The sequence below is a fragment of the Propithecus coquereli genome, unplaced genomic scaffold (assembly GCF_000956105.1).
Source record: "Propithecus coquereli isolate 6110/MARCELLA unplaced genomic scaffold, Pcoq_1.0 Scaffold20, whole genome shotgun sequence".
Taxonomy (NCBI): Eukaryota; Metazoa; Chordata; class Mammalia; order Primates; family Indriidae; genus Propithecus; species Propithecus coquereli.
In genome coordinates, this window is record NW_012144967.1 from 724,024 (window position 1) to 749,987 (window position 25,964).

A 25,964-nucleotide genomic window follows, 5' to 3' on the forward strand; every position below is an offset into this window, starting at 1 on the left:
AGTGTCTTGTTTCTATCTTTGCTCTACCAATTTCTAAAATTCAAAGAAAGACATCCGTGATAATATGCTCAGAGTTAACCAGCCAGGGCCACTGCTCCTGACAAAATTCACTGGAATGAAAGATGGTTCCTAAGACCCAACACCAACAGTAGGCATTCAAAGGTTTGAGTTTGGTTTAAAGAAACATTTTCCAGGCTGTGTTCCATAGGACACTAGGATATCATGAGAGTTCATAGGTCTTCCTATGAAAGGTGTTTATGGTTAAATAAAATTGAGAGATAAGTTAAAATCAAAAAGATTGATTTAACACATGGTTTTACAGTTTATTAAATATGACAATGTAGATTATGAATCAAGAGTGAGTCTAATAAGTTTGTGAGACACTAGTGTTCCCCACGCCACAGTTTAAGAAGCACTGGCTTAGAGAAAGAAATGTAAATGTCTAACGGCAGGAAGCAGCAAAAGGATTGAAATATAAATGTATATTAGGTCTTACCACGTTCAGGAGTCCTTAGTGCTTTGAGAATGGGAAATGAGTTATGTCATGCCTTTTGTTTTGGGGGCCCTGGTTCACCATTTTGAAATATTTTGCCATGTTTGTTTTCCATATCTATATAGACATACATACAAATATACATACATGTATACATACACATACACTCAGAGAGATAATTATTTGTATTTTTAATCATTTGAAAGTGTGTTGAATATATCATGTCCCTTTATCCCTGAATATTTCAGTGTATGTTTTATAAGATCAAGGATATTCTCTTGTATAACCACAATACAGTTAATAAATTAAATTTAACATTGGTACTGGTCATATTCCATTTTGTGGATTATCCCAATTCTGTCTTCTGTGGCAGCGGTCCCCAACCTTTTTGGCACCAGGGACTGGTTTCATGGAAGACAATTTTTCCACAGACAAGTGGGGGTGGTGGGGGAGAGGCAGAGCTCAGGCAGTGATGCGGGCAATGGGGAGCAGAGCGGCTGTAAATACAGATGAAGCTTCACTTGCTCACCCACCGCTCACCTCCTACTATGCAGCCCCCCAGTTCCTAAGTTTCATGGAAGACAATTTTTCCATAGGTGGCAGGGTGTGGGGAGAGGGGGAGAGGAGATTGAGCTCAGGCAGTAATGTGTGACCCAGTTCCTAACAGGCATGGATGGGTACCAGGCCACAGCCCAGGAGTTGGGGACCACAGCTCTGGCAATTTTTTTTCCTCTGATACAAGATCCAGTCCAGGTTCATATATTACATTTAGTTGTCATAACTCTGGTCTCCTTTAATCTAGACTAGTTTCTCACCTAGTCTTTGTCTCTTACGACATTGAAATTTTTGAAGAATATAGGCCAACTCTTTTATAAACTTCCTCATTTTGGATTTGTTTCGTGTTTCCTCATGGGTGATGCATGCCCAGCTAGAATATTACAAAAGGTCATTATATCTTCTTGAGGTATTCCATCTGGAGGAACATGATATTCATCCGTCCATCATTAGGGACATTAATTTTTGTCACCTATTTCATAATAACTATTTTTCCCCTTACAGCCAAAAAGCATTCTATAGAGAAACATTTTAAGACCATGTAAATATCCTGCTTCTCCTAGAAGTTTTCCCACTAGGTTTAGCAGCTGTTGATGAATCTTTCCTGAATCAGTCTTAACTGTGATGGTTATAAAATAATGATTTTCAATTCTACCATTTTATCCACATTTATCAAATGGCATTCTGCTATTAGGAATGTCCCTCTCTCTCCTTACCAAGTTATTTATTTGTTGTTTGTATGTATGCTTTTTTCACTTAACAATATATCCTGGAAATCTTTTTTTTTTTTTTAAGAGAAGGGGGTCTTTATACCATGAACAATAGAGCAGTTCATAGAAATCTTCCTTACTCCCTTATACAGATGTATAATAATACATTTTATGTATGTACTATGTTTTTTTTTCAAATAGTTTCCAATTTGGGGGCATTTAGATTGGTTTCAATACTTTGCAATTGTTTTTGTACTGTTGGAGTTGTGTCTTCAGAATAAATTCCTAGACATGGGACTGCTAGGTCAAAGGGTGCACGCATTGGTACTTTTGTCTTACTACAAAACTTCACTGGTCGTTTTATCTTATTAGAATTATACTATATTGCCCAATTGCCTTTTAATTGGGCTTGTGCCATTTGTGTTTCCACTAGCAATACATGATAGTGCCAGTTTTCCCCCAGCCTGTTCCAACAAAGTGTATTGGCGTGCTTTTGAATTAGTTACAATCTGATGGGTGAGAAATGACGTCTCAGGATAATTTTAATTTGCATATCTTTTTTATTTTTATTTTTTGGAGACAGGGTCTCACTCTGTCACCCAGACTAGAGTGCAGTGGTATCACCATAGCTCACTGTAACCTCAAACTCCTGGGCTCAAGCAATCCTGCTGCCTCAGCCTCCCGAGTAGCTGGGACTACAGGCACACACCCAGCTAATTTCTCTGTTAATATTTTTTTGTAGAGACAGGGTCTCACTCTTGCTCAGGCTGGTTTGAACTCCTGGGCTCAAGTGATCCTCCTGCTTCGGCCTCCCAAAGTGCTAGGATTACAGGTGCAAGCCACCACACTTGGCCTGCATTTCTATTTTTAAAAAAGGAGTTGAATATGTTTTCATGTCTTTAAGAGACTTTAATATATTTTTTGTGAATTGTCTTTTCTGTAAATTATTCACATAATCTGCCCATTTCTAAATAGGAGTTTTGGTCTAGTTTTCTTAACTGCTAAAAGTTCCTTATATCTATACATATTGTCCCTTTATCTGTGATATATATTATACATATTTTCACCCAATTTATCATTTGTTTTTGAATGTTGCTCAGTGTTTTCTATTGAGATAATTTATATACCATAAAATTTACTCATTTAAAGTGTACAATTTAGTGGTTTTATTATATTCACAAAGTTTTGTAACCATTACTACTATCTAACTCCAGAACATTTTTAAGAGACCCCATACCCATTCCCCATTCCCTCCTCCCACCATCCCCTGGCAACCACCAATTTACTATCTATTTGTATGGATTTGCCTATTCTGGAAATTTTATACAAGTAGAATCACATAATATGTGGCCTTTCTGTCTGATGTCTTTCATTTAGCATAATGCGTTCAAAGTTCATCCATGTTTAGCATGCATCAGTACTTCATTCCTTTTTATGACTGAATAATATTCCTTTAGACAGATGTACCATATTTATTTATCCATTCATCAGTTGATGGACATTTGGGTTGTTTCCAGTTTGGGGCTGTTATGAGTAATGCTGCTATGAACCTTCATGTATAAGTTTTTATGTGGACATATGTTTTGAGTTCTCTTGGATATAAGGATATGAGTGGAATTGCTGAGTCACGTGGTAACTCTATATTTAACTTTTTGAGGAACTGCTGAACTGTTTTCCAAAGTAGCCTCACTATTTTACAATCCCACCAGCAATTTATGAGAGTTCCGGTTTCTACATAACCTCACCAACACTTGTTATGGTCTGTCTTTTTTATTTTAGTCATGATAGTAAGTGTGAAGTAATATCTCATTGTGTTTTTTTATTTGAATTTCTAGAGAAGTGACTAATGATGTAGCACATCTTTTTGTATGCTTATTGGCCATTAGTATATCTTTATGGGAGATATGTTGATTCAAATGCTTGGCACATTTTTAAATAAGGTTATTTGTCTTTTTCTTATTGATTGATAAGAATTCTTTATATATTCTGGATACTAGATACTAGACCCTTATCAGATATATGATTTGTCAATATTTTCTCCCAATCTGTGGCTTGTCTTTTCACATTCTTGAAAATGTCCTTTTAAGTGCAACAGTTCTTAATTTTGGTTAAGTCCAATTTGTCTATTTTTTTCTTTTTTTTCTTGTGTTTTTGGTGTCATATCTGAGAAACCATTGCCTAATCCAAATTCATGAAAGCTTACATGTATGTTTTATTCTAAGAGTTTTTATAGTTTTCAGTTCTTACACTTAGATCTTTGATTCATTTTGAGTTAATTTTTGTGTGTGGTGTGAGGCAGGGGTCCAACTTCATTTTTTTACAAGTGGCTATCCAGTTGTCCCAGCACTATTTATTGAAAGGACTATCCTTTCACCATTGGATTATCCTGGCACTCTTGTCAAAATCAATTGACCATAAATGTAAGGGTTTATTTCTAGACTTTCAATTCTATTCCATTGAACTATTCCATTGAATATAATCCTCATGCCAGGATTACATTTTCTCAATTACTATTGTTTTGTAGTAAGTTTTGAAGTCAATAAGTGTGAATCTCTTTCTTCTTCTTTTTCAAGATTGTTTTGGCTATTCTGGGTTCCTTGCATTTTCACCTGAATTTTAGGATCGGCTTGTCAATTTCTACAAAAAACAACAACAACAAAAACCCACTGGAATTTTGATAGGGATTGCATTGAATCTGTATTTCAATTTGGGAAGTATTGACATCTTAACAACATTAAGTCTTTCAGTGGTTGAACATGGGACATCTATTTATTTATGTCTTCCTTCATTTCTTTCAACCATGTTTTATAGTTTTTAGAGTATAAATTTTGTACTTCTTTTGGTAAATTTATTCCTAAGTATCTTATTCTTTTTGATGCTATTACAAATGCAGTGTTTTCTTGATTTCCTTTTCTGGTTGTTCATGCACAGAAATATAAATGATTTTTATGTGTTCATCTTGTAGCCTGCAATCTTGCTTAACTCATTTATTAGTGCTATTTTTTTGCCATGCAAATTTTCTTAATGTGTTCAAATTTTCAAACTTTCCTGGTATTACATTTAGATTTTCAGTCTAAGTTAGGATTTCCCTGTATCCAAGTTATAAAGGAATTCACTCATTTTTATAATACTTGCAAAGTTTGATAGGTGACGTTCACTGCTGTTTATTCTTGAGGTTAATAAACATTAGAGAGTATTTTAAATAAATATAGATCATCATTAAAGAGATAACTTGGTGAAGTGAGAAAACATTGGATTGGAAGTCAGAAAATCTGGGTTAGAGTCAAGACTATTCTGTTTACCAGCTGTTTAATTATAGGCAAGTCATTTGCTCCTTACAAAAAAAAAAAAGAAACCCTACAAAAGACCCTATCCACTTCACAGAACTGCTCAAAGTTTCAAGATGGAAAATGCTGTGTGAACTATTAGGCCTGCTGCCAGTGCAAGCAACTTCTGTTTATTAACAGTAATGATTAAGCATTTATCAATGCTTCCCTTTTCTTTAGGAGATTTACCTAAGATACAGAAAGGTACAATGTGGCCACAGCCTTCCAAGGGAACCTGTGTCTAAAAGCCGTTTATTAAGTACACACAAAGAGGTTTTGTTATTTTCCCTGTTGTTTTTCATTCTTCATTCCTTTGGAGTGAGAGAAACACCCAGAGAGAAAAGACCTTTTATTTCCTGTAGAATGTAGAAAAGTTCCAGTGTATTTTAGGAACTAACCCATTAAAATGGAGAAAATTAAAACAAGTCCTGCAGAGCCACCACCCAAGGAAGGCAGCAGTCCCAGGGTCTGATGAAAGAGCCATCATCCACCCCATCCGTCTCTCTGCAGCAGGGGTCTGTGAGAAAACCATGGAAATGTGATTGCTTCTGAAACTCCTCATGGCAGATTTTGGCAATAAAACCTTATTTTCCTATCCAAAAGAAAAATCACAGGATTTCACTTATGTGAGTAAGAGTGTGTTTACGGGTACGTGTATAAATTAGCACTGCACTAGCTTGGATTGCTTTTCACTTCTCTAGCACTCGAATTGCATATCCCTCTTTTCAGTTTTCAGGGTAGCTCTGCCACTCAGTAGTTCCCAAATTTAGGAAATCTAGATTTGCAAAATATAATGAAATCTTTGAATTTATCAGTTGCTCTACTGAAGGCTTTGGGGTCAGAAAATCTAGCTTTGGGTCCCAGCTCCGGGCAAATTATTGGCCTTGGTCAGGCCTGGGGTGACGGCTGCTGGATGCTCACACGCGGCAGGTGCAGAGCACTCAGCAAACGGCAGCTCGTCTGACTGGCTCTTATTATTTACTGTGTATTTGCTATAATGTGCGATTCATTTGTCATAAATCATCAGAGTAATGCTATTTTTAATTTTAAAAACCTCTTAAAATTCAAGACTTTCGTTTAAAATTAGGAAAGATATAGAATGAAATTGTGATTTGATTCATTATAAACATTTTCTGAGAATGACATAAATCCAAAGCCACAAAGGAGAAGATTACTGTTTCTTTGTAACAACTACTTTTTATAAAAATGATACATGCTCTTTATTTTTTTTTAAAAAATCAAACCATATAGAAAAGTACAAAGATATGAGCCATCAGTCAACCCAGACCTCCTGCCTAGAAATAGCCTGTGTTAACACTTGTTGAACATTTTTCCTCTGCATATGTACAGATGGGTATAGGTTAGGAGACAGAGGAGGAAAAAAAAAGAGAAAGAATGAGTGATAAATTTGACAGCATAAAAACGAAAAACGGCTCTGTGACAATATATCATAAAGTCAAAAAATAAATGTCTGAGAGGAAAATATACAGAGAGTTCTTATAAAATATAGATGAAAAAGACAACTCATTAGAAATATGGACAAAAGACAGGAACAATTTATAGAAGGAACACAAATGGCCAATGAACATACAAAAGTAATCCTCAGCCTTACTCATTATTAAAGACATGCAATTTAAGCTGTCCACAATTAAACCACAATTTAAATTGTGGCTGGAGCCCAGGGGTGTGGCCAGGTTGTGATCCTGTGTGTGTGCGTGTGTGCGTGTGTGTGTTTTCTGGAACCATATGCAAGAAAGTGTTCATAGCCATTAGCTACAAGGAGTCAGACTGGGAATGGGGGAAAGAGAGGGTAAGGCATGCAGACACAAGGAAGGAGTGTTTTTAATTTTAATTGTTTGTTCTTTTCTCCCACTTAAGATTTTTAAAAATTGTATGCAGGTAATACTCTTATCATTTAAAAATCTGGTTCAGTTTTAAGAAAACACAGTTGCAACCAGAAGAACAGATAAGCCCTTGAGACATCTATTTTGGTGCTAACCCTTACAGAGAGTAGGGCTTTTTCTCCCCAGCCTTTGGAAGAGCTAAAATTGACAGCTGGAGAGCTGCCACTGAGGACGTTCTCTATTAAAAGAAACTGGCTTAGCCCAGGGCCCTCAGAACTCAGTCTTCTGATGCTCTATGCCCCTAGCGATGACCCATCATCTAATCCCCCAGGGATTCCCGGCTCCATCTTTTCCTTAGGCAGGGCTCCCCGGCTGCCCCATGCCCCCATGGTGTGTGTGGCCATGAGAGGCTTCCCTACTCGGCAGAGATGGGAGAGGAGAGGAAGTGGCGACCAGGGGCTGCAACCTGACCCTGTCTTGCATAAGGGTGTCAGCTTAAGGTTGAAGCCAGCTTTGGCAGGGCTGCGAGGGAAAGCGATGCAGCTTCACAGCTGGTCTGTTATAAAAGAAGCATAGCAAGCTCACGCCTCCCTATGACGAATGAACTTCATTCTGTCGAATTAAGACACAAACTTGAATCAAAGCAGAGATACAGACTCTTGTTGGAAGGCACCTTAACGTCTTCTCCAACCACCATCCGCTGCTTTTCTGTCCCCCAAAGCACTCAGAAGCTGCTTGGGCATCCACATATTGGTATCTCACTGCCTCCCTAGGCAGCCTGCTCCAATTCTGGACAAAATCTACTATTTAGCAACCTCTTCCTCTGACCCTTAAATAGTTCTTCATTACATTAATTAGAAAATCATCTTTCTGTAACTTCTCCCCTCCCAACAACCAGGTGTTAGACTAGAGAAGTCTGCAATTTGGAATTACAATGTTAGTCTGAATCTGTTTCTGCCACTAACCCACCATGTGACCTTCAACCAGTGGCTTAATCTCTTGAGGCTTCATTCCCCTTTCTAGAAATCGGGCTGTTAACTTCACTGGTCATTTTGAGATTAAGCGAGGTAGTGCCTGTAATTCACTTAACACCACAGCTGGCAAAGGCAGGTGCTTAATCAGTGTCTGTGCCCTCCTTTCCTCTCTCCCTCCCCAGTGCCAGGCCTCAGCTCTACAAAGAGATCCTGGCTGTTACTAAGTTGAAGACATCTGTTGTCTTCCCCTTGAGTATTCTTGTCTCCAAAGTAAATATGTTCAGTTTAAGTCCACAAATTTACCTTGGGCTGCTTGTGTACTTACTTTCCACTTTGCTGCAAGAGAGGAGATTTCTCTCTGTCAGTGATCCCCTAATTGTTATGAAGTGGGGGCAGGGAACTATCCCCTTCCTCCCCTGGCACCCACCCTGTCTCCAAGAGCTGGGATTCCACACTCAGGCCCTCCCAGAGTTTTAAGTTGAGTGTTCATATGATGGGGTTCTGCCTGCATAAACAAATATTCTCTCATCCTTTTACTAGTCATCAAACTTTCTCTTCAAGAAATATCACACATTTTACAAATCCAAGGGGACAGGCCCCGTTAGATAAGAGTCTGCCAGCTCTGGCTCTGGCTGCATCTGTTGGCAGCTAGATTGGCGTGAGGAATCGGTGGTTTCCCCCAGAATGCACAAGGGTGGCCAGAATGGAACAGCTGCTCTGCACCTTGGCAGGGGTTGAGATAGCTGGTTTTGCAAATGAGTTTTTTCAAATAATGACCTTGTTCAATGGGGGATATTAAAGTTTCTTTATTTGTTTGTTTTTTAACCCTGTCCAACATTCTAGCAGCCTGAAATATTTGGAAGTATTAAACATTCCTCCTTAGTTTCAAGATGATAGTTGACAAACAGATAACCGTAAGGTATTGAAAACAGCAAAGATGTGAGGGGAAACGGAAGCCCTGGGGAAATTAATAAATAATGAGGAAAAGAAGTGAGTGTGGTCAGTGACAGATCCTCACAGTTTCATTACTTGGGCTCCTGCGGAGAGCCAGGAGAGGCAAGTAGGACTCCTGTAATTCTGTGAACTGTGGTTCCTAGTCTGTAAATGCTCTCAGATGCATATAACAGAGTATTTACATTCTCTGAGCAAAAGAAGCATTGTTCCAAAATTGTGAACAGTGGTCGAGTTTGGAAAGGTTGTGTGTAGTCTAATCTAATCACTAGCTTGGTCAACCTCCTTTGCACTCCCTCCTCAGGAGGACTCACTGCCCAGTGTGTCCTGTAGTTCTCAGTCTGTGTCACCCTGAGCCCTCATGTCCCATGGAGATTGTTCTGGGGAAGCTGGGTGGGAGCAAGCAGGTGGGCTCCCAGGCCTCCTCCACCTGCTTCCTTGAGAGCAGCCCCTCACTTGTCTGCTGAGTATGTCAGAAAACCATGGAAGATTTTGTTTGGCTTCTTCTGCTCCAAAAAAGAAGCTTCAAAATCAATGGTGCCATGGTGTTTGCATCCATTTGCAAGTGGTTTTTTTCTACTCAATGGTATGCTTTTGAAATATAACCATGTTAATATATGTAGATAGAGTTCAGTCCTTGTGCACAAACCACAGTGTATTCGTTCCCCTGCTGATGGATATTTAAATGATCCCCCATTTTTCACCATCTCCAGTAATTCTTCATTGGAGTTGAGGACATTTTCCATATATGCAATGGACGGTGTACTCTAAGCTGGATGAGAAGGAAGGGACAGCAGGGGCCAGGCAGATGGCTGGTGAGAACATGGGGGAAGTGGAGTAGGGAACTAGGAGCTACATGGATGGAATAAAGCAAGGTCCCCCCAACCTTCAAAGCAGGTGTGTGAGCTGGAGGACCCAGAGGTAGCACAGAGTAAGCAAAGATAAGGCACGGAATGTGACCATGGGAATGGGCAGCTGAGAGTAGAGAAGAAAATGAGTCTGTCAAAAACCTGAGAGGCCAAGGTGTTAGCTGGGTCATTTGCTGGGCATTCTCCTTTGTGCCTTCAGCTCCACCCTGAGTCCCTCTCAGCCCTGCTCTGTGCCCCAGAGGGTGGCCTGTAAGTACTGTCTCAGTGCCGGTGCCCTTACCCTTGGCCTCCGACTGAGAGACACGCAGCCTGGACGAGGAAGGAGTGGAGACAGGGCATCATCCCCAGCCCTCCCAGCAAGGTCCCTGCAGGTGGGCTGTGACCCTCTACTGCAAGGCCCTGCTCCTTTCCCTGTGATTCGTCCTTCCAGTTACAGCAAATGCTCCCTCCCTTACCCTGCCTTGCCTCAGGGGCCTACATGCCCATCTTGAGTTTCTTTTGTGCCAAGAATCATTCTTTTGATTCTTTTCCTCTATTAACACGTTCACATGTGCCATCTCTTTCCTGCCAATCTCATGGATAGTGAAATCCTTGAAAATGATGACAGGAGTAGGGTAGGGTAGGGAGAAAGTTGTTGAGTCGGGTGCTAAAACCCAGTGAGGGGCAGTGTCTGTAAGTCTACATAAAATGAAACTATTTTACATTTTGTAACTATCCTTTAAAACTGAAATCCATGCCTAATTTTTTTCCTGAATTGCTAGTGTTAGCACAATATCTGACATGTAGAAAGCATTTTAAAATGAAAATAAATTGAATAGGACTGAATTAAATTAAACTGAATTGAACTGAATTTCACTGAATAAATGAGATGCTAATTTTGCACATTTGAAACATCATGGGTGACACCCCCCCTTCTAGGTTTTTAAAAGCTTCATGAACATCAAATAATAAATTAGATCAGGGATTGAATTTCTGAGATGAATAATAAATGTTTGCTTATATTAGCATCTCATGCAGAAAAATGTTGAGGTCATGACATTTGGGGATAAATTCAGATTCCCTTAAGCTTTCAGGACCTGCTTTCTTGACATTGTGAGCAATTTTGCTCTTGGAAAACAGCTTGCTTTCTATCTCCAAGGCAAAAAGCAACTTACAGTACTTCCAGAATATGTAATTATTCATTTGAAAATAATTTTGATAGACATCTATCTATTCTATTTTCTTGAATTATAGTACTAAGTAGAAAGAAACAAAATAGAAAATCTTTTTTGATTTTGAGTTTTAATCAGTCTAAAATACTGTGTGTTAGGTCTTTGTACAATAGGAGTTAAACCTAATCACACAATGATTATTCTTCTCAAATAGCAGATTTTAGTGATAATTAACCAAGGGGAAAACACAAAGTAAACATGGCTCAACTTGCATTTCATGGGAAGTGTTTCCTTTCTTTTTTCCTTTCTCTGAACACTGAGCATGTTGTAGTGTGATGCTAACCCTGTGGCTCCCGCTGTCTGTTCGTACGTGCACTTGCATTTCAGACGGCCCGCTATTTTAAAAGCATTTCAAGTCAGAGCTTGAGATCTGGCCTTTCATGCCAAATCAATGACAAGGACTAATTTGGTCTTGCTGAAATCATTTATTCAACTCTTCATGTACTATAATAAGAAAAGTAGTTTTAAAGCAAAGGATATTGTTAACGTTTATGAAGGAGAAATTCTAACTGTTCGAATACAGCAATAAAAGTTCTTACCAGCAATCTTGATTTGGGGTAGCCCCTATCACAAAAAGTCTAGAGCTAGTAGATCAGCAGATTTTAACATGGGACAAATAAAGGGACAGTCTAGAGTCAAAGATGATAGCTCCATCCTGATTACAACCTCAGAAATGTGTTCAGCTGGTCATCAGAGGAGCAAGAACTGCTTGGTCCAGGCTAGGATGCTCGACTGGGACGACTTCATCTCCTATGCCAGCTTCCATGGATGAGTCCATAGCTCTTGGACCCTGGGGAGGCCCTGGGGAGTGTGCTGGCATCAATTAGTGATGTCTGCCCCCGCAGGCTAATGTGGGGGAATGGCAACATTCAGGATTTGGTAGAAAAAGCAGAGTTTGAAGTCAGTGTCAAGGTCAGACTCTTATCTCCATCTCTTGTTAGCTGTGATATCTCAGGCAAGCCACCCATTCAGCAATCTCAGTTTTCTCATCTGTCAAATGAAGATAATAAAAATTACCAAGAAAATTAAAATCAGTATCACAAAAAAGAATTAAAGTGCAGCTTAATTCTTAGTTGTTGCTAGTATGTTTTGCCTATCACAATCTAGTGTTTCCCTCCTTTAAACTTGTGGTATTTTATCATTTCTGTTACTCTTTTGGCAATTAATTGCCAACTACCTACCAACTCACGTTAGTGTGTTGTATTCCTTCACCACATCTTACCTCTCTGTGCTGCCTATGCTGTCCAGCCCGTGCCTCTCCCCAGTAGGCAAGCCGTGTCTATTTATTGGAGGAATGTGAGCATATTACTAATAGCATTTTTAAAACTCAAACGTTGACAGAGAGATGAGTAGTAACTTTATCTTTTTATTTGAAAGGACATGTTTTTATTTTATTTGAAAGGATTATTATTATTATTATTTTATGTTCATAAGATCATACTTTTTTGTTTGTTTGTTTAAATGGACTTTATTTTCAAGGAACCCCGTGCTCAGTGAGGGCCATGGGCCAGTTTGCAGAGGGTGCAGGCAAATGCTCCTGGGGGGTGAGGCACGAGGAAGGGGACTGTATTTCTGTGGGCAAGGCTGCTGACACCTGTGGGTGGGTCCCACTTTCGGGGCTGACCAGTAGGCAGGGGACTGGGCTTGGCCACTTCCTCTGCACAGCATTGACACTTTTTATCCATCTCCTTACTTCTCAAAACTTCCTCCTCCCCTTTGCTGACACTGAACTCAAAGGATCATAAACTTTTAAATGATTCACTTAGTGACAGGCCCTGGCCATAGCATCGAGCCATCTGGATTCAGTGTCCAGTGTTCTCGCCACTATTCAGTGCTTTTAAAAGCCAGCTGTCCCGAGAGTTAATTACACTTCCACATAAATCATTTCTTCCAGCTTGCTCAAAGGTTCCTTGGCTTTCTGCTTATCGCTGCAAGGACACTGACTTCCTGGTTGCTGCTGCCACACATGTTAACAACATGTTTCTTATTTCTGTGGTGACAGGCACATCTCATCGTCCTGAGTAGCAGCTCCTCTCAAGAGGAGGCAGCAGACTCCGCACACTTTGTTGCACGTGCTGCCCTCGCTTCTGGGACACCCGAGCACCACGGTGAGAACAAGCCTTCTCTCCTCCTGTCCCCCTGGGTCTGCAAACTAGCTGCCTTCTGGATAGGTAAACAGGTGGACAGAGCTGTGACACAGGCCCTCCAGAGAGCCTTCCTTGTTTTATCTGATCATCTATAGTTACATTACTCTGCTGATTTCCCCAGCGTCCTTTGGTTCTAGGCCCCCAGCCTTCCTCTAATCTTTGACTCTTAAATACAGCTAATCTTCATCCAAACATAGCTATTACGAGGCCCAGAGAATCTGTACTGGGCTTACAGGGAAATCTGCTCTGCTTTCAAAGGTGATCTATTTTTAAAGATTGTTGTGATGCTACTGTGGCAACAGCCCTGGCCTGTGGGCAAGCTGGCTGCAGACTCTCTCAGGGCTGAGCTTTCAATCAGGATGAACTTACAGCTTCAGGAGTCCAGAAGGAAGTTGCCATTTATGTCTCATAAGGTTTTTCTTATCCCCACATAATAGGTAGAGCAGCGAGCTCCAGGGATTCTTTAATCCACCATCCTGACTCAGAGCATACAGAGCATACGATGTGCTTCTGTGGACAGCAAACACATATTAGTGATTTTTTTTTTTTTTGGTCAGAATATTCAGAAATGTAGTATAATTCTTAAAGAAGACCTAAGGGTGTATTCTACAATATCAGATAAAAATAATTATGTATTAAGTAAAATAAGGTCCAATATACCTGAAAGCATAAAATCAGTGTCTGGAAGGCTTGGGGCTGGTTCAGGAAGCAGGAATCAGGCTGAGACGAGGAGGCCAACACGGGGCAGAGGATGAAGGGAAAGCCTCTCTGAGCAGTCTGGTCTGAAAAGATCCACAGGCCGGAAGGGGACCTCCAATCCACAGGGGAGCTGATGAAGGGGGTACCACTGTTCCTCCATCTGTCCATCCCACCTTGCACATCTCTCATTCTGGCCTCCCTGAGCTTGAAGCACCTTCTCAGAACTGGAGAAACCTGCCTGGGGATGGAAAGAGGAGGCAAGTGACCTTTCTGGTCCTCCCTCCCTAGAACATTCTAACATAACAATCAGGTTCCCCTTCAAAACCTTCAAAGAGTGAACCAACTTTGACTAACTTTTTGGTGCCCCAAATTCACTTAATAAGAGGAAAGAACCTTCCATTTCATAGCTATTAATAAAATACTTAAAATGCAAATACAGGTTTGTTTGATGGAAACCCCTAGAATAGTGAGAGTCTGAATGTCTACAAGAACCAAGCAAGCAACCTGAATGAAGTGGTGAAACCAGCAGCAGCAGCAGCACAATTCCAAGTGGCGGCTCACTGCCGGCTGCAGTGTAAGAGACGACGCAGAGTGGTGGGGACTGCGGGCAAACTAGAGAGTCCCAGCCCCTGGTCCTTAGCTCTGGCCCATTTCAGCCATGTGGAAGGTAGATTTATATTGGCAGATACTTCTGCTTTTTCAAAAGAAGGCAGAAATTTGGATTTTTATGTGAAATCTCCAATTTTTAATTGATGGTAACTAACTCAAATATCTCCTCTGAGTGAGTCAAAACATGCGTGACAATTGGAACCACGACTTCTGACCTGGAAAGCAGGAGTGTGAATAGGTGGTTGTCGGATCCTTCCTGTTTTTCTCGGGGGGCTCATGGGTTAAGACAACTGGAGAGTTCTGAGCATTTGACCTGGTGGGGTGTAAGGAGGAAGGGTCTATTCCTGTGCAAATACCGAACAGAGAGAGGAGAATAAGGCCAAAAGACCATCTTTTTGCCTAGAGGGGATTCCGGTTTCCAGCACCTGACCTAGTGTCAGTGCACTCACCTGTTGAAGATATGAATTGGGTAGGGACCGATAGAAATTGTGCCCGAAAATGCTTTTGTCCTGTAGCTGCAAAGTTAGGCCACTCTGCTTGGCACGATTTATAGAATCAGAGATAATGCAATTTGAAGTATATATTTTTTAAAAATGTTCCAGCCTAAATATAGTACTGGTATTGCCTCCCCTGTTGATTGAGAATGATAACAATATGTATTTGATACAATGACAACAGCAGCATCAGTTGAGCACCTCTTGTATGCAGGTGCAACTATGCCCACAAACATGCTCATTTAATCCTTTTAACGACCCTCGGAGACAGGACATGGACTCTCATTTTATAGATGAGCTCACACAGCCAGCTCTTCCTAGCAGGGAGTTCCATCAATCTAGACAACCTTCTTTCTACTCATTGCTCTACCCCAAAAGGACAAAAGTCCCTATCAGTCAGTAGGATGCTCCTAGACACGCTTCTTGGATTCAGCGTCTACCAACCAGAAGCACTTGAAACATCCATCACCTTGATGCTGTTCAGAAGAAAGTTTACCAAAACCTTGAAGGGGAGTAAATGCTACGTGAGCAGACTGGGCAGAGAAGCAGGGGATAGAAATAGATGCTGATTATCCAGCAGCAACATGAAGCCCTGGAACAGGTGCAGAATGGAGCACAAGCCTCATCCCTAAGGCCTCAAACAAATCACCTAAAGGAGCAAGTCAGAAACAAGTAAAAAAACAAGAAGAAACCTCAAACTGTTCCTACCTAGTTTGAAAACTGCTGCTATCAGAATCCTTGTTCCCTTAGGAGCAAATGTGGGAAAGGCTGGAAAATGAGCCCACCAGGCCAGCGCGTGTTGCATGTGGGGAATCGGCTTCCCTCTAGAAGCGGAAATGAGACAGGCACCACCTAGCCAGGGGTGCAGTGGAAGCCTGGGGCAGGGAATTCCCATTGTCTTTTATGTCATCTCTCTGCTGGCCCCTCGTGTGGCTGATGCCCCCACAGCAGGAATGAGAAAAACTCACTCAGGACTGAGGTGTCTCCAGGCCTCTGCTGCCTCCAGCAGGGGGAAGTGAAAGGGGGCAACTTGGAACTTATCTTTGCCTAACAGCCAAGTGGAGACCAGATCCCTCAGACCTCTCACCAACGTGGAACTTTCTGACCTGGTCTTTGAGCATTTCTGGTTCAGAAGTCCTGGCCAGATCCCATGGTGCAAGTCTGCATGTTCCACTGGGTGCTGACGGAGGTTCTCAGCTCTGCTCTCCAGACCTGTCTGTGCTGCGTACAAAGACCTTTGGAGGTTTGCTTTGGGACTGTTTTTTTTTTTTTAAGAAAAGAATCTTTAATGAGAAACATTTCTCATTTGAGGATTCTTGATGGCCAGCTTGTGTCCTTGCTGCATGCCCATTGAAGGCATTGCCCTGTAACTAACAAAACACTACTGGCCAAGAAGCAAGCGTTGCAGGCTCCATGCTCAAGCCAATCCCTTTGCTCTGTGCCTTCCCTGCATTCCTTATGCAGACAAAACTGCCGTAGAAGTCATGAAGGACTGTGATTGCATAAAGATTCCCAATTCAGGCTCCTGGAATGTCACTAACCTGGGCCTGGCCAGCTTCCCAGCACAGCCATCGACAAACTTGGTATTAACGCTCTCCCAACCCTGCTAAATGTTCAGGGCCTTGGCTTTGTGTTTATAACTCTTCTCCTAGAAGTTATTAAAATGAAATGGTTTGAAGCCAAGTACATTTCAGTATAAACCTTTGAGAGGCAGAGCCCACTGAGTGCAGGCGGCCTTGTTTGGAAGTGGCCCCAGCTGCAAGCTGGGCTCCAGCAGGCCAGGGAGTTCTGCAGGGTCCAGTGACAGCAGACAGAATGGGCTAGGGACAGAGGCCGAGATCCCTGACTAAGTGGATTCCCAAGATCTAATTCCCTATACGCAAATATGTGTATCTCCCCAGCCAGCACTGGTCCTAGCTTCCCCACATTTTCCACAGTAGACATGAAAAATGTCATGTATCTGAAGCTGGGTACTGTACCTCCTTTTTATCTTACACAATCCTCCCTTTTGTCAAGTCTTCCCCGCATGGCCTGCCTTCTCGGCTTGCCCCATGCTGGGCCCTATCCTATGCCCTGCTCACTGGGTTACTGATGCTCCTTGAGCCCCATGGGACCCAGAGAGACTGGAAGTCAGGAAGCCCCTGGAGGACACAGGTGCACAGATCCTGTGGGCCCCTGCCAGGTAACATGGTCACCTAGGAATAGCCACAATCAGGTATCCTTCACCTTCCCGTGCCCTCCTTAGCTGCCCCTGTTGCCTACCTCGCCCCACCTCCAGCCTGAGCCTCCAGGGTGGGGCTTGTGGCACAGTCCTGCTGGTGGAGCCACTGCTGGCCATGCCCTGCCCGCCTGTCACCCTTCAGCCTCACCACCCCCTGCAGCCCTGCATGCTCTGAGAGAACCTTCCTCAGTCCCTTCTCAAGGCTGTTTCTTATTATTAAATGCCCACCCAAACTGAGCGTGGCTGCCTCTGAGCTCCCCAAGCAGCACCTGTCTGCATCCGGGCCTGCTCTGTGCCCCACAGGGCGTGTGTGAAAGGGGAAGTGAGAGGGCGGTGAGGTGAGGCCCAGAGAAGGAAGGGGACACCTCTTATTCTGTTTCCACTAGCGTTAGGAGGATCCCCTCTCAGAAACTCCTGGAAGTCACCTTAGAGTCATCACTTCTAGAGGACTGGGGTCCAGGATCACTCAGCATGTTAGAGGCAAAGCAAGGCCCACTTACCACACTCTAGAACCGGGGAGGTAGGCGTGCCTGTCCCCAGGGCTCTGAGGGTGCAGGGCATTGAGAAGCCCTGTGGGACATGTGGGTGGGGGCTGCAGGGGTTGGCAGCCCTCGGAGCCAGCAGAAGAGGAGCCAGGAGGCCTGTTCCTCACCCGAGTGCTGTTGGTCCCTCTTCCCAGAGGGACAAGCTGGGGCAGAGCTGGAACCTTACCAGGCTTTGCTTGCCAGCTGCCTTCTCTGTGCCTGAGAGCAAAGCCTGTGGCTTCTTTGCTTCTCTCCTAGGGAGAATGAAGTGCATGAGCCCTATGATGGCCACTCTCATAAGGTTCAAGTTTTTCACTTTTGTGCTAGCTAATGATTTGTGTTCAGAACTTCTCAGAAAAGCCTATGTTATTTATACTCCCACGTGGCTTCAACAAAAATTTTTTTTTGAAACAGAGTCTAACTCTTTTGCCCGGGCTAGAGTGAGTGCCGTGGCGTCAGCCTAGCTCACAGCAACTCAAACTCCTGGGCTCGAGCAATCCTTCTGCCTCAGCCTCCCGAGTAGCTGGGACTACAGGCATGCACCACCATGCCCAGCTAATTTTTTCTATATATTTTTAGTTGTCCGATTAATTTCTTTCTATTTTTAGTAGACATGGGGGTCTCACTCTTGCTCAGGCTGGTTTCGAACTCCTGAGCTCAAACAATCCGCCTGCCTTGGCCTCCCAGAGTGCTAGGATTACAGGCGTGAGCCACCGCGCCCGGCCCAACAAAAATTTTTAAGGCAGCTTATGGAAAACGTGTATGTATCGCCAAAACAAGTGACTGGAGCCGTAGGCCTGAGGCTACCCGAGGTCTGACCACTGCATGGGTGGCCCTGAGTGGCATGGGGAACTAACTGCTCAGCTTTCTGGTGGTGAAACGTCCTAGTGGACACTTAAGGCAAGCAGCCCCCAGCGGTGACTGAGCCCCTCACCAGGCCCTGTGGGTGCCAGGCCCTGTGAGCCTAACCTGGCCTGCTGCCATCATGGTCACCTCCCATCACTGATGCAAACCTGACCCCAGAGATGGCCGTGGACTTCCTCAGATCCCACAGCTAGCCAGCAGCGGCTGTGCCGCTCCCGGGAGCCGTGTCACGGGCCCTCCGTGGCCCTTTGAGAATGTTCCTCTTGAAGAGGGTCTCTTGTGGGGATCACTGAAGGCCCCAGGATGAGGAAAGAGTCTGTCCTGGGCTTCCCTTGTGGCCCCCACAGGCCGGCAGCAGCCCCCAGCAGGGTCTAAATAGGTTCGATCTGTTCAGTTTCCTGGGTGAGGGAGCTCCTCCGGGTTAACGCCAGGCTAGGATTTGAGACTTTGCATTTTTAAATTCCCTGGGGTCCTTTAAAGCCTTTGCAGTTAGTACAGAGTAAAAACTGTTTTCTAAGATGTTACAAAAGACAATTGTCACCCTGTACATGGAGGCCTCCCTCTTGATGAAAGCTGGCCTTACTGTTCCAACTCCTGCCTTAGGACAGCCTCAGGAAAATGAGCCCAGGGTTCCTGGAATTTATTTTAATTAAAAGCCTCCTGACCTCCAGTGGGCCACATTGCAGTCCTGCATTCCTCTTGCTCTCTGGACGAAGCCCTGCTGTCTTTTGCCTGTATATGAACATCTCCACGCAGAGGCTGTCAGAGCCTCTGGGAATGGCGTGGCTTCAAGTCCCCAGATGGAGCTGTCTGCAGAGACATTAAACCACCCTGCCCACCAAGCCACACTTCCTCCCTGCTCTAACTCTTAACATTCTGTTGGAGTGAAAAATGGGAAAAGATTCACAGCCTTGGAACACCTATGCCACCAGGGTTCAGATTTACAAGCTAAGTCATGCCCCTGTGTTTTAGAAAATGACCTCATCTTCTGCCCAGGCCACTGGCATCATATTGCAGAGGATTCTAGAAGTGGTTTTTAAAGTTAGGGCTGGCCGTGTGCAAGAGTGCTGAAACTGCTGGCTCTGTGTGAACCCACTCCCAGCTTCCAGGTGCAGCGCCCATGCCGGGAGGTGGCGTCCCACTCTAGGGGCTATGACTTCCTGTCCCTCCAGAAATACTATTGTCATTTATCCCAGATGGACCTGGGTTGCCCACTGCTGGGAGAACAAACTCTGCTGCTCAGGAAGTGACTCCTTCGCTATAGTAAATAGGACTCAATTTGCTGTCCCCTCAAAGACTGGTCACATGGATTGTAGTTCACAAAGTTAATGTTGAGGGTTGGAGGAATGGGGAAATAAGTCAGCATCTTACAATAAAGGAGCTTTCCTATATCCCAGATACATAAAAAAGTGGTTTCAAATTTATAGACAGGGAGGGCACTCACCGTGGACACCCTGGACCTCCCTCTGTTCCCAAGTTCGAGGCCATTCTAACATACAAGGGTCCTAACTTGAGTTTACACGTGCCAGATGTGCAGTTGGCTTGCATGTGACAACAGCTGTCTGGGACCCCCACCCCAACCCACCCCGCCTGGCCTCATCCCTTGACTGGAGACCTTCCAGGAACAGAACTAGGAAAAGCACAGAGCTTTAGAAAAGCCCTGGACTCAGAACAGGAGGAAGGGAAGCTGCACCCCGAGGAGCCTGCCCCTAGAGGGCACGTTCCCAGGCAGGGCTAGCTCCTTCCGCCCACCACCATGCCCAGCTTCCGCTCACTTGGGCTGCCACACTGCCTCAGTTTAAGGAATACATTCCTTCCTCCCTCTCCGCCCTTCCTTCCTCCCTTGCTCCCACTCCCTCTTCCAGAGATTGATGTACACTATCAGGCATCCCTTTTGGAACTTATGACTAGGTCTCTTTGAGTCTGAGCTTACAAGCCATTCATGCCTTAGTTGGAATTAGGCCCTGCAGCTTCCTTTCTCACAGCATCTCCGCGAGCTTAGTGCCACTGAGGGAAAGGAGGAACTCGGGCTTAGAGGACTGGCCCAAACGGGCTGCTTTTGGGGAGCAATTAGTCAGCCTGTGACCACTGGGGGAAAGAGTAATGGGAGGTGGGAGAGCATTACGAGAAAAAAGCTAGAAAGGTGTTAGGTAGCAGCTGTGTCCACCGGTGCTGGGGAGACTGGCTCCTAACCCAGGAGAGGGGAGGGACCCAGCCCTTTGGGCCTCCACCTTGCCCTGAGCAGGGCAGCACCACCTCTGCCAAAGCCCAGAGTCTGACACTCAGTGCTCATTCAACCCCAGTTCTTTCCTGCGCCTTTTACATCTGCTGGTCTTCACAGTAGGAGTTCATCTCCAGGGCGGGGAGGCCAAGATGCAGAAAAATCTTCACTCTTAAAAAGAAGAGCTTGGCCGCATTCTTTGCTTAATTCTCAAGTAACCAAAAAATTAAAATATCAAAAGTACTCCATTCCTGAGCATCCTCATTCGTTTTAGACATGAATGTTCATCTCTGTAACGCTTTTAGAATCTACAAAATAAATGCCACATCATCCCCAACATTTGCTGTCATCAGATTATCAAAGCAGCCAAAGTTAATACTTAGTTTGAGCATTAACTCTGTGATGTTTTCATTACAGTCAGCTGTGAGTAAGGGGAGACGTAACATTTTCCATGTGGTAGAGCTTTCTCTTACCAAGACAAAAACTTGAATAACACTCCAGACATGCGTCTGCTGGTCTGGCAGTGGACAGGCCCCATTGAAAGAGGGGGCAGGGGACCCAGTTCCGTTGACTTCTGTCTGGCCAGAAACTCCGGGGCCAGGCAGCACTGGGTGCAATTCCTGCTTCTATCTGGCAACTGCCTAGAATCCACATAGTGTGAATCTTGCAGGCGAACACAGCTTGTTTCAGACCTAAGCTTTCTTTAGATTGACTAGATGTGGTTAGGCTGACATACTTCCCAAGTATTTACTTCTCTCCTTTCCAAAATAGATCCCATAGATTGTATTTGGATTATTTCTCAAGACCCAGGATTCTCACTGTGAATTTTAGGCATGTTGTCAGGGCCCTTTGAGGTGTGCAGAGCTGTTTATCTTCATCTGATGCAGGACTTCTGTGTCTTTGGACCATTCTATTTGTTTTCATGTTTCTGTTCTCTGAGGGTCCCTCTCTGCTACTTGCTCCTTCCACAATGCCTACTATTCAGCCTAGTGTGGTTGCCCATAGCCACAATTATCACACTGTTCCTAAGCTAAAATAGTTAACATTTACTCAGCACCAACTATATGTCAGGCATGTTATCAGTTATTTGTGTGTATTAACCTATTTACTCCTTACAGCCCCATAAGGGAGGCACTAGTTTAATGGTCCCCTTTCTCAGATGAGGAACCTGAAGTCAGTGAAGGGAGGCACGCAGCTGGAAGGGGCAGGGCCAGAACCTGAGCCCAGCAGCCCAAGTCCAGAGCCCTCTTTACTGCTCACCCTGCTGCCTCCAACAACAACCACATTCTGCACGGGCTGGTCCAATTCTTGCTACTGCTGTGTTCTGGAAAGCTCTACCTGTAGATCATGGAGGCCTCTTTGGAAGCACCTGGCTTTAACGTCACAGAATGAGAAAAATAAATTCAAGGGTTGATTTATTGGGAATATAATAAACTAGATACAACACTAGCTGGCCTACTCAAGAAAATAGGGAGAAAGAACAAATACAAAATTAGAAATGATAAAGGGCAAATAACCAAACATAGAGGCAACTTAGAGAAGCAAAAAATAATGTTTTATGCAGCTTTACATAATATACATGAGATTTCCAGGTGGAAATGTCAAATAAATCACTGTATATATGGGCCATAATCTTCCCCAACAAACTTTATGCAATTGTCATGTGTCACCATGAGGCAATCTCCAACGGGTGCCTCAGTGGGAGTCCCAGGTCTCCTGGTGGAGGAAGCAATCAAATTTTCCCCTACTACAGTAGGGGTCAGCAAACTTATGCCCCATGGGCCAAATCCAGCTCACCACCTGCTTTTGTAAATAAAGTTTTATTGCTATACAGCCATGCTTATTTATTTATGTTTTATGTATGGCTGCTTTCATGCTGGAACAGCAGAACTGAATAGCTGCAACAGAGATCATATGTCCCACAAAGCCTAACATACTTACCATCTGTCCTTTGCAGAATAAGTTTGCCAACCCCTATGCTAGAGCCCTATAATTTTTCCAGTTTCAGACTAATTTCTGTGTTAATTTCTTGGTTCAGGATTTCCAAACCAAGTGGGTGGTACACATTCAGACCACCCACATGTATATGCACCAGGTATGGTGTCCCTATTTCTTTCAAATATTCTTTTTCTAGCCATAGCTTCTGGGTGGACAGCCTTGAGGCCACACCTTGGATCAGTGCAATTTGCATTTTAGGGATTTCTGGCTGTCTCAGTCCATTCTGGCTGCTATAACAAAATACCATAGATTGGGTGGCTTATAAACAGCAGAAATTTAATTTTAACAGTTCTGGAGTCTGGGAAGTCCAAGATGAAGACTGCAGCAGATTTGGTGTCAGGCGAGGGCCTGCTTCCTAGTTCATAGATAGCAGTCTTTTCACTGTGTCCTCACATGGTGGAAGGAGCAAGGAAGCTCTCTGATGCCTCTTTTAAAAGGGCACTAATCGCATTCAGGAGGGCTCCATCTCCATGACTTAATCACCTCCAAAAGGCCCCAGCTCCTAATACCATCACCATGGGGGTGAGGATTTCAACATATGAACATTCAGACCACAACACTGTCTGTATTCATTTTCTTTTGCTACATAACATTTGTTTAAACACCCATTTCTTAGCTCCCAGTTCTGTAGGTCAGAAGTCTGGTACAGTAAGGCTGGCTTCTTGGCTCAGGCTAAAGTCAAGTCGTTGGCCAGCTCTGTTCTCACCTGGAGCTTGGGGTCCTTTTCCAAGCTCATTTCTATTATTAGCACAATCCAGTTCTTTGCAGCCATAGAACTGAAGTCCTTATTGTCTTGAAGGCTGTTGGCCAGTGACCTCTCTCAGCTCCTGTATGTCACTCTTGCTCGGGTCCTTGCACCATGGCCCGCCCCATCTCAGCAACAGGCAACGTCCTTCTCATCAAATCCTTCTCGGGCTTCCAATTTCCCTGCCTTTCTTTTCTGCCACCAGTCAGAGAAAACGCTCTGTTTTTAAAGGGCCCCTATTTTGAAGTCCAGCCCAAGGGATAATCTTGCTTTCTTAAAGCCACCTGTGCCCTGTAACATAATCTCATCACAGGAGTACTATCTCTTTGTTCTCACAAGTTCCACCCATAAGCAAAGGGGAGGGATTGTACAAGGCATCACTGGGGGCATCACAGAGTTCTGCCAGCCACGCTGGCCTTTTGCAGGGAGGACCATTCAACCTCCTACCGCAAACAGGCCTCAGCCCTCATCTGCAGTCCTGCCCAGGCTTGGAAAACCTCAGCACTCAGGGAATATCTTTTTCTAATACGCTCATGGGCCATTCAGCTGTAGCTCCCACTCATGGCTCTAGCTTTCAGTTCCCTCCTCATTTTCCATACCCGAGGTTTTCCTTTTCTTGCTTCCAAGATTAGCATGTATTTAAAAATATTTTTGTCATATTATAACCAGTATGTTGAGGTGTTTGGAATGGTTGGGGTTTCTTCCTTCAGCAGCATGTCAATGATATTTTCCAGATTTTTCATGTTATAGAAATATGTCCCAAGATTCCAGTCAGAGTCCATTAAGATAAGTGGGCCCTCAGGGTCTTAACCTCAGTGAGGAGTGACCAGAGTTATAGGAAGAATCAGTGGTCAGTCAGCCTGAGAACTTACCAGTGTGTTCAGGCCTGAGGGATAGTTTCTCTTTTTCATGAACTTTGCTTTATGTATCACTGGGAAAGCTAAGATGTATGGAAATTAAGGCAAGTTAATTGCTGTAGCCTTCTGAGGGAGGCCTAAATTCTTTCTGATAAAACAGGCAGATTAATGGGCAAAGGAAAGTCTTCTTAACTGGTTTTTTCCTATCCAAATGCTCATTTTCAAATAGTTCACCACCACTAAAAGCATATTTGTTCTGTTTCCATTTCAAATCTATGAGCAGTTTTCAAAGTTGTTGTTCTAATGCCTTTCTTCAGATGTGGTTGAGAAGTATTTTCAAGAGAGCATGACTCATCTTAAGGATTCTGAAGGGCGGGGAAGAGCCAAATTTCTTTCAATTCAAGATGAATTTTGCCATTTTCTACAAATGACCGGACAAAAAGAAGTAAGTGAGTTGGATCACAATCGTCTGGTTATTCACATGGGCAACCCAATTGATATCCAAAGAGCTACCCTTCAATCTGCAGGCATCCATTAAGCACCTACTATGTGCAAAGCATGTGCCAGGCTCTGGAGGGACACATAGATATGGCTAAGTGGCTCCTCTCTGGCAGCTTCTAGATACTTGCTCTTAGACACTGCAGAACGGTTTGCAAGAATGTAGATCATCATGCCCACCTGCAAAAGATCCTGGAGAACTGGAAACCTTGAGAACCCAGTGGACAGACCCTGCCTATCGCAGCCTGCAGTTCTGGCTGGGATGGAGCGTGGCACTCAGTGTGTCCGATTCCTCATTTCTCATTTTGCTTAATGGATGGAACTTGCGGATCTGATGAAAGTTCCACAGTGCAGAAGTCACAGCTCACTCTCCTTTACCATTGATCTGAAAAGGTGTGCTTTCCATGGCTTATAAAAATGGAAGAGGACCCAGAGTTTATATTCATTGGTAATTAAACCCTTGGGAACTTATTCCCTGCAAAGCCTAACAGCTACCAGGAAGCCATATACTGTGGCTCGATTTTTATATGTTTGTGTACATATGCATACATAGATAAATGCTCAAGTGCCCTGTAAAAAATAGTGTAGTATTTGCATACAACCTATGCATATCCTCCTGTGTACTTTAAATCATCTGTAGATTACTTAATACAATGTAATACAATGTGATCTAAATGCTACCTAAATAGTTGTTATACTATATTATTTTTATTTGTATTGTTTTTTTATTGTTATATTATTTTTTTCTCAAATATTTTTGATCCACAGATATGGAGGGCCAGCTGTATATGAGGGGTTTTTTGGTTTAACTCTAACTTATTATGGCAAATCTTGGAAATGAAAAACTTCTTATTTCTCTTATTTCTGTAGGCCTCCTCCCTGACAGCTCTTTCCTCATCCTTAATCACCCACCGCTCTCTCAATTAGGAACTAGGGCTTTTATCTAGATACACCCATGTTTCTCAGCCAAAGTAGGGCTACAGTCACCATGACAAGTGGAGTTTCGGTATTTTTCTGGGTCATCCACCCAAGGAAAGAGAGGCCCTCCAGAGACCTCAGATCCCCTCTCCCCATCCCAGCCATCTCTAGAAGTCTTCTGGGGAGTGCTCAGGTCAGAAGAATGGGGAGAAGTTGCTCCATCATGCCTCGCCCAT

At 43.6% G+C, this 25,964-nt stretch overlaps 1 protein-coding gene across 1 annotated transcript in view; it reads left to right on the forward strand.

The window, feature by feature from the left end:
- The window catches only part of TTC23 (tetratricopeptide repeat domain 23), a 78,149-nt gene that overhangs the window by 32,733 nt on the left and 19,452 nt on the right, over positions 1-25,964 (forward strand). Inside the window, exons 7-8 of the mRNA XM_012643714.1 lie at positions 12,936-13,041; positions 24,630-24,757. Of these exons, the coding sequence (XP_012499168.1) occupies positions 12,936-13,041; positions 24,630-24,757 (234 nt within the window). The remainder of the gene's footprint in view (positions 1-12,935; positions 13,042-24,629; positions 24,758-25,964) is intronic.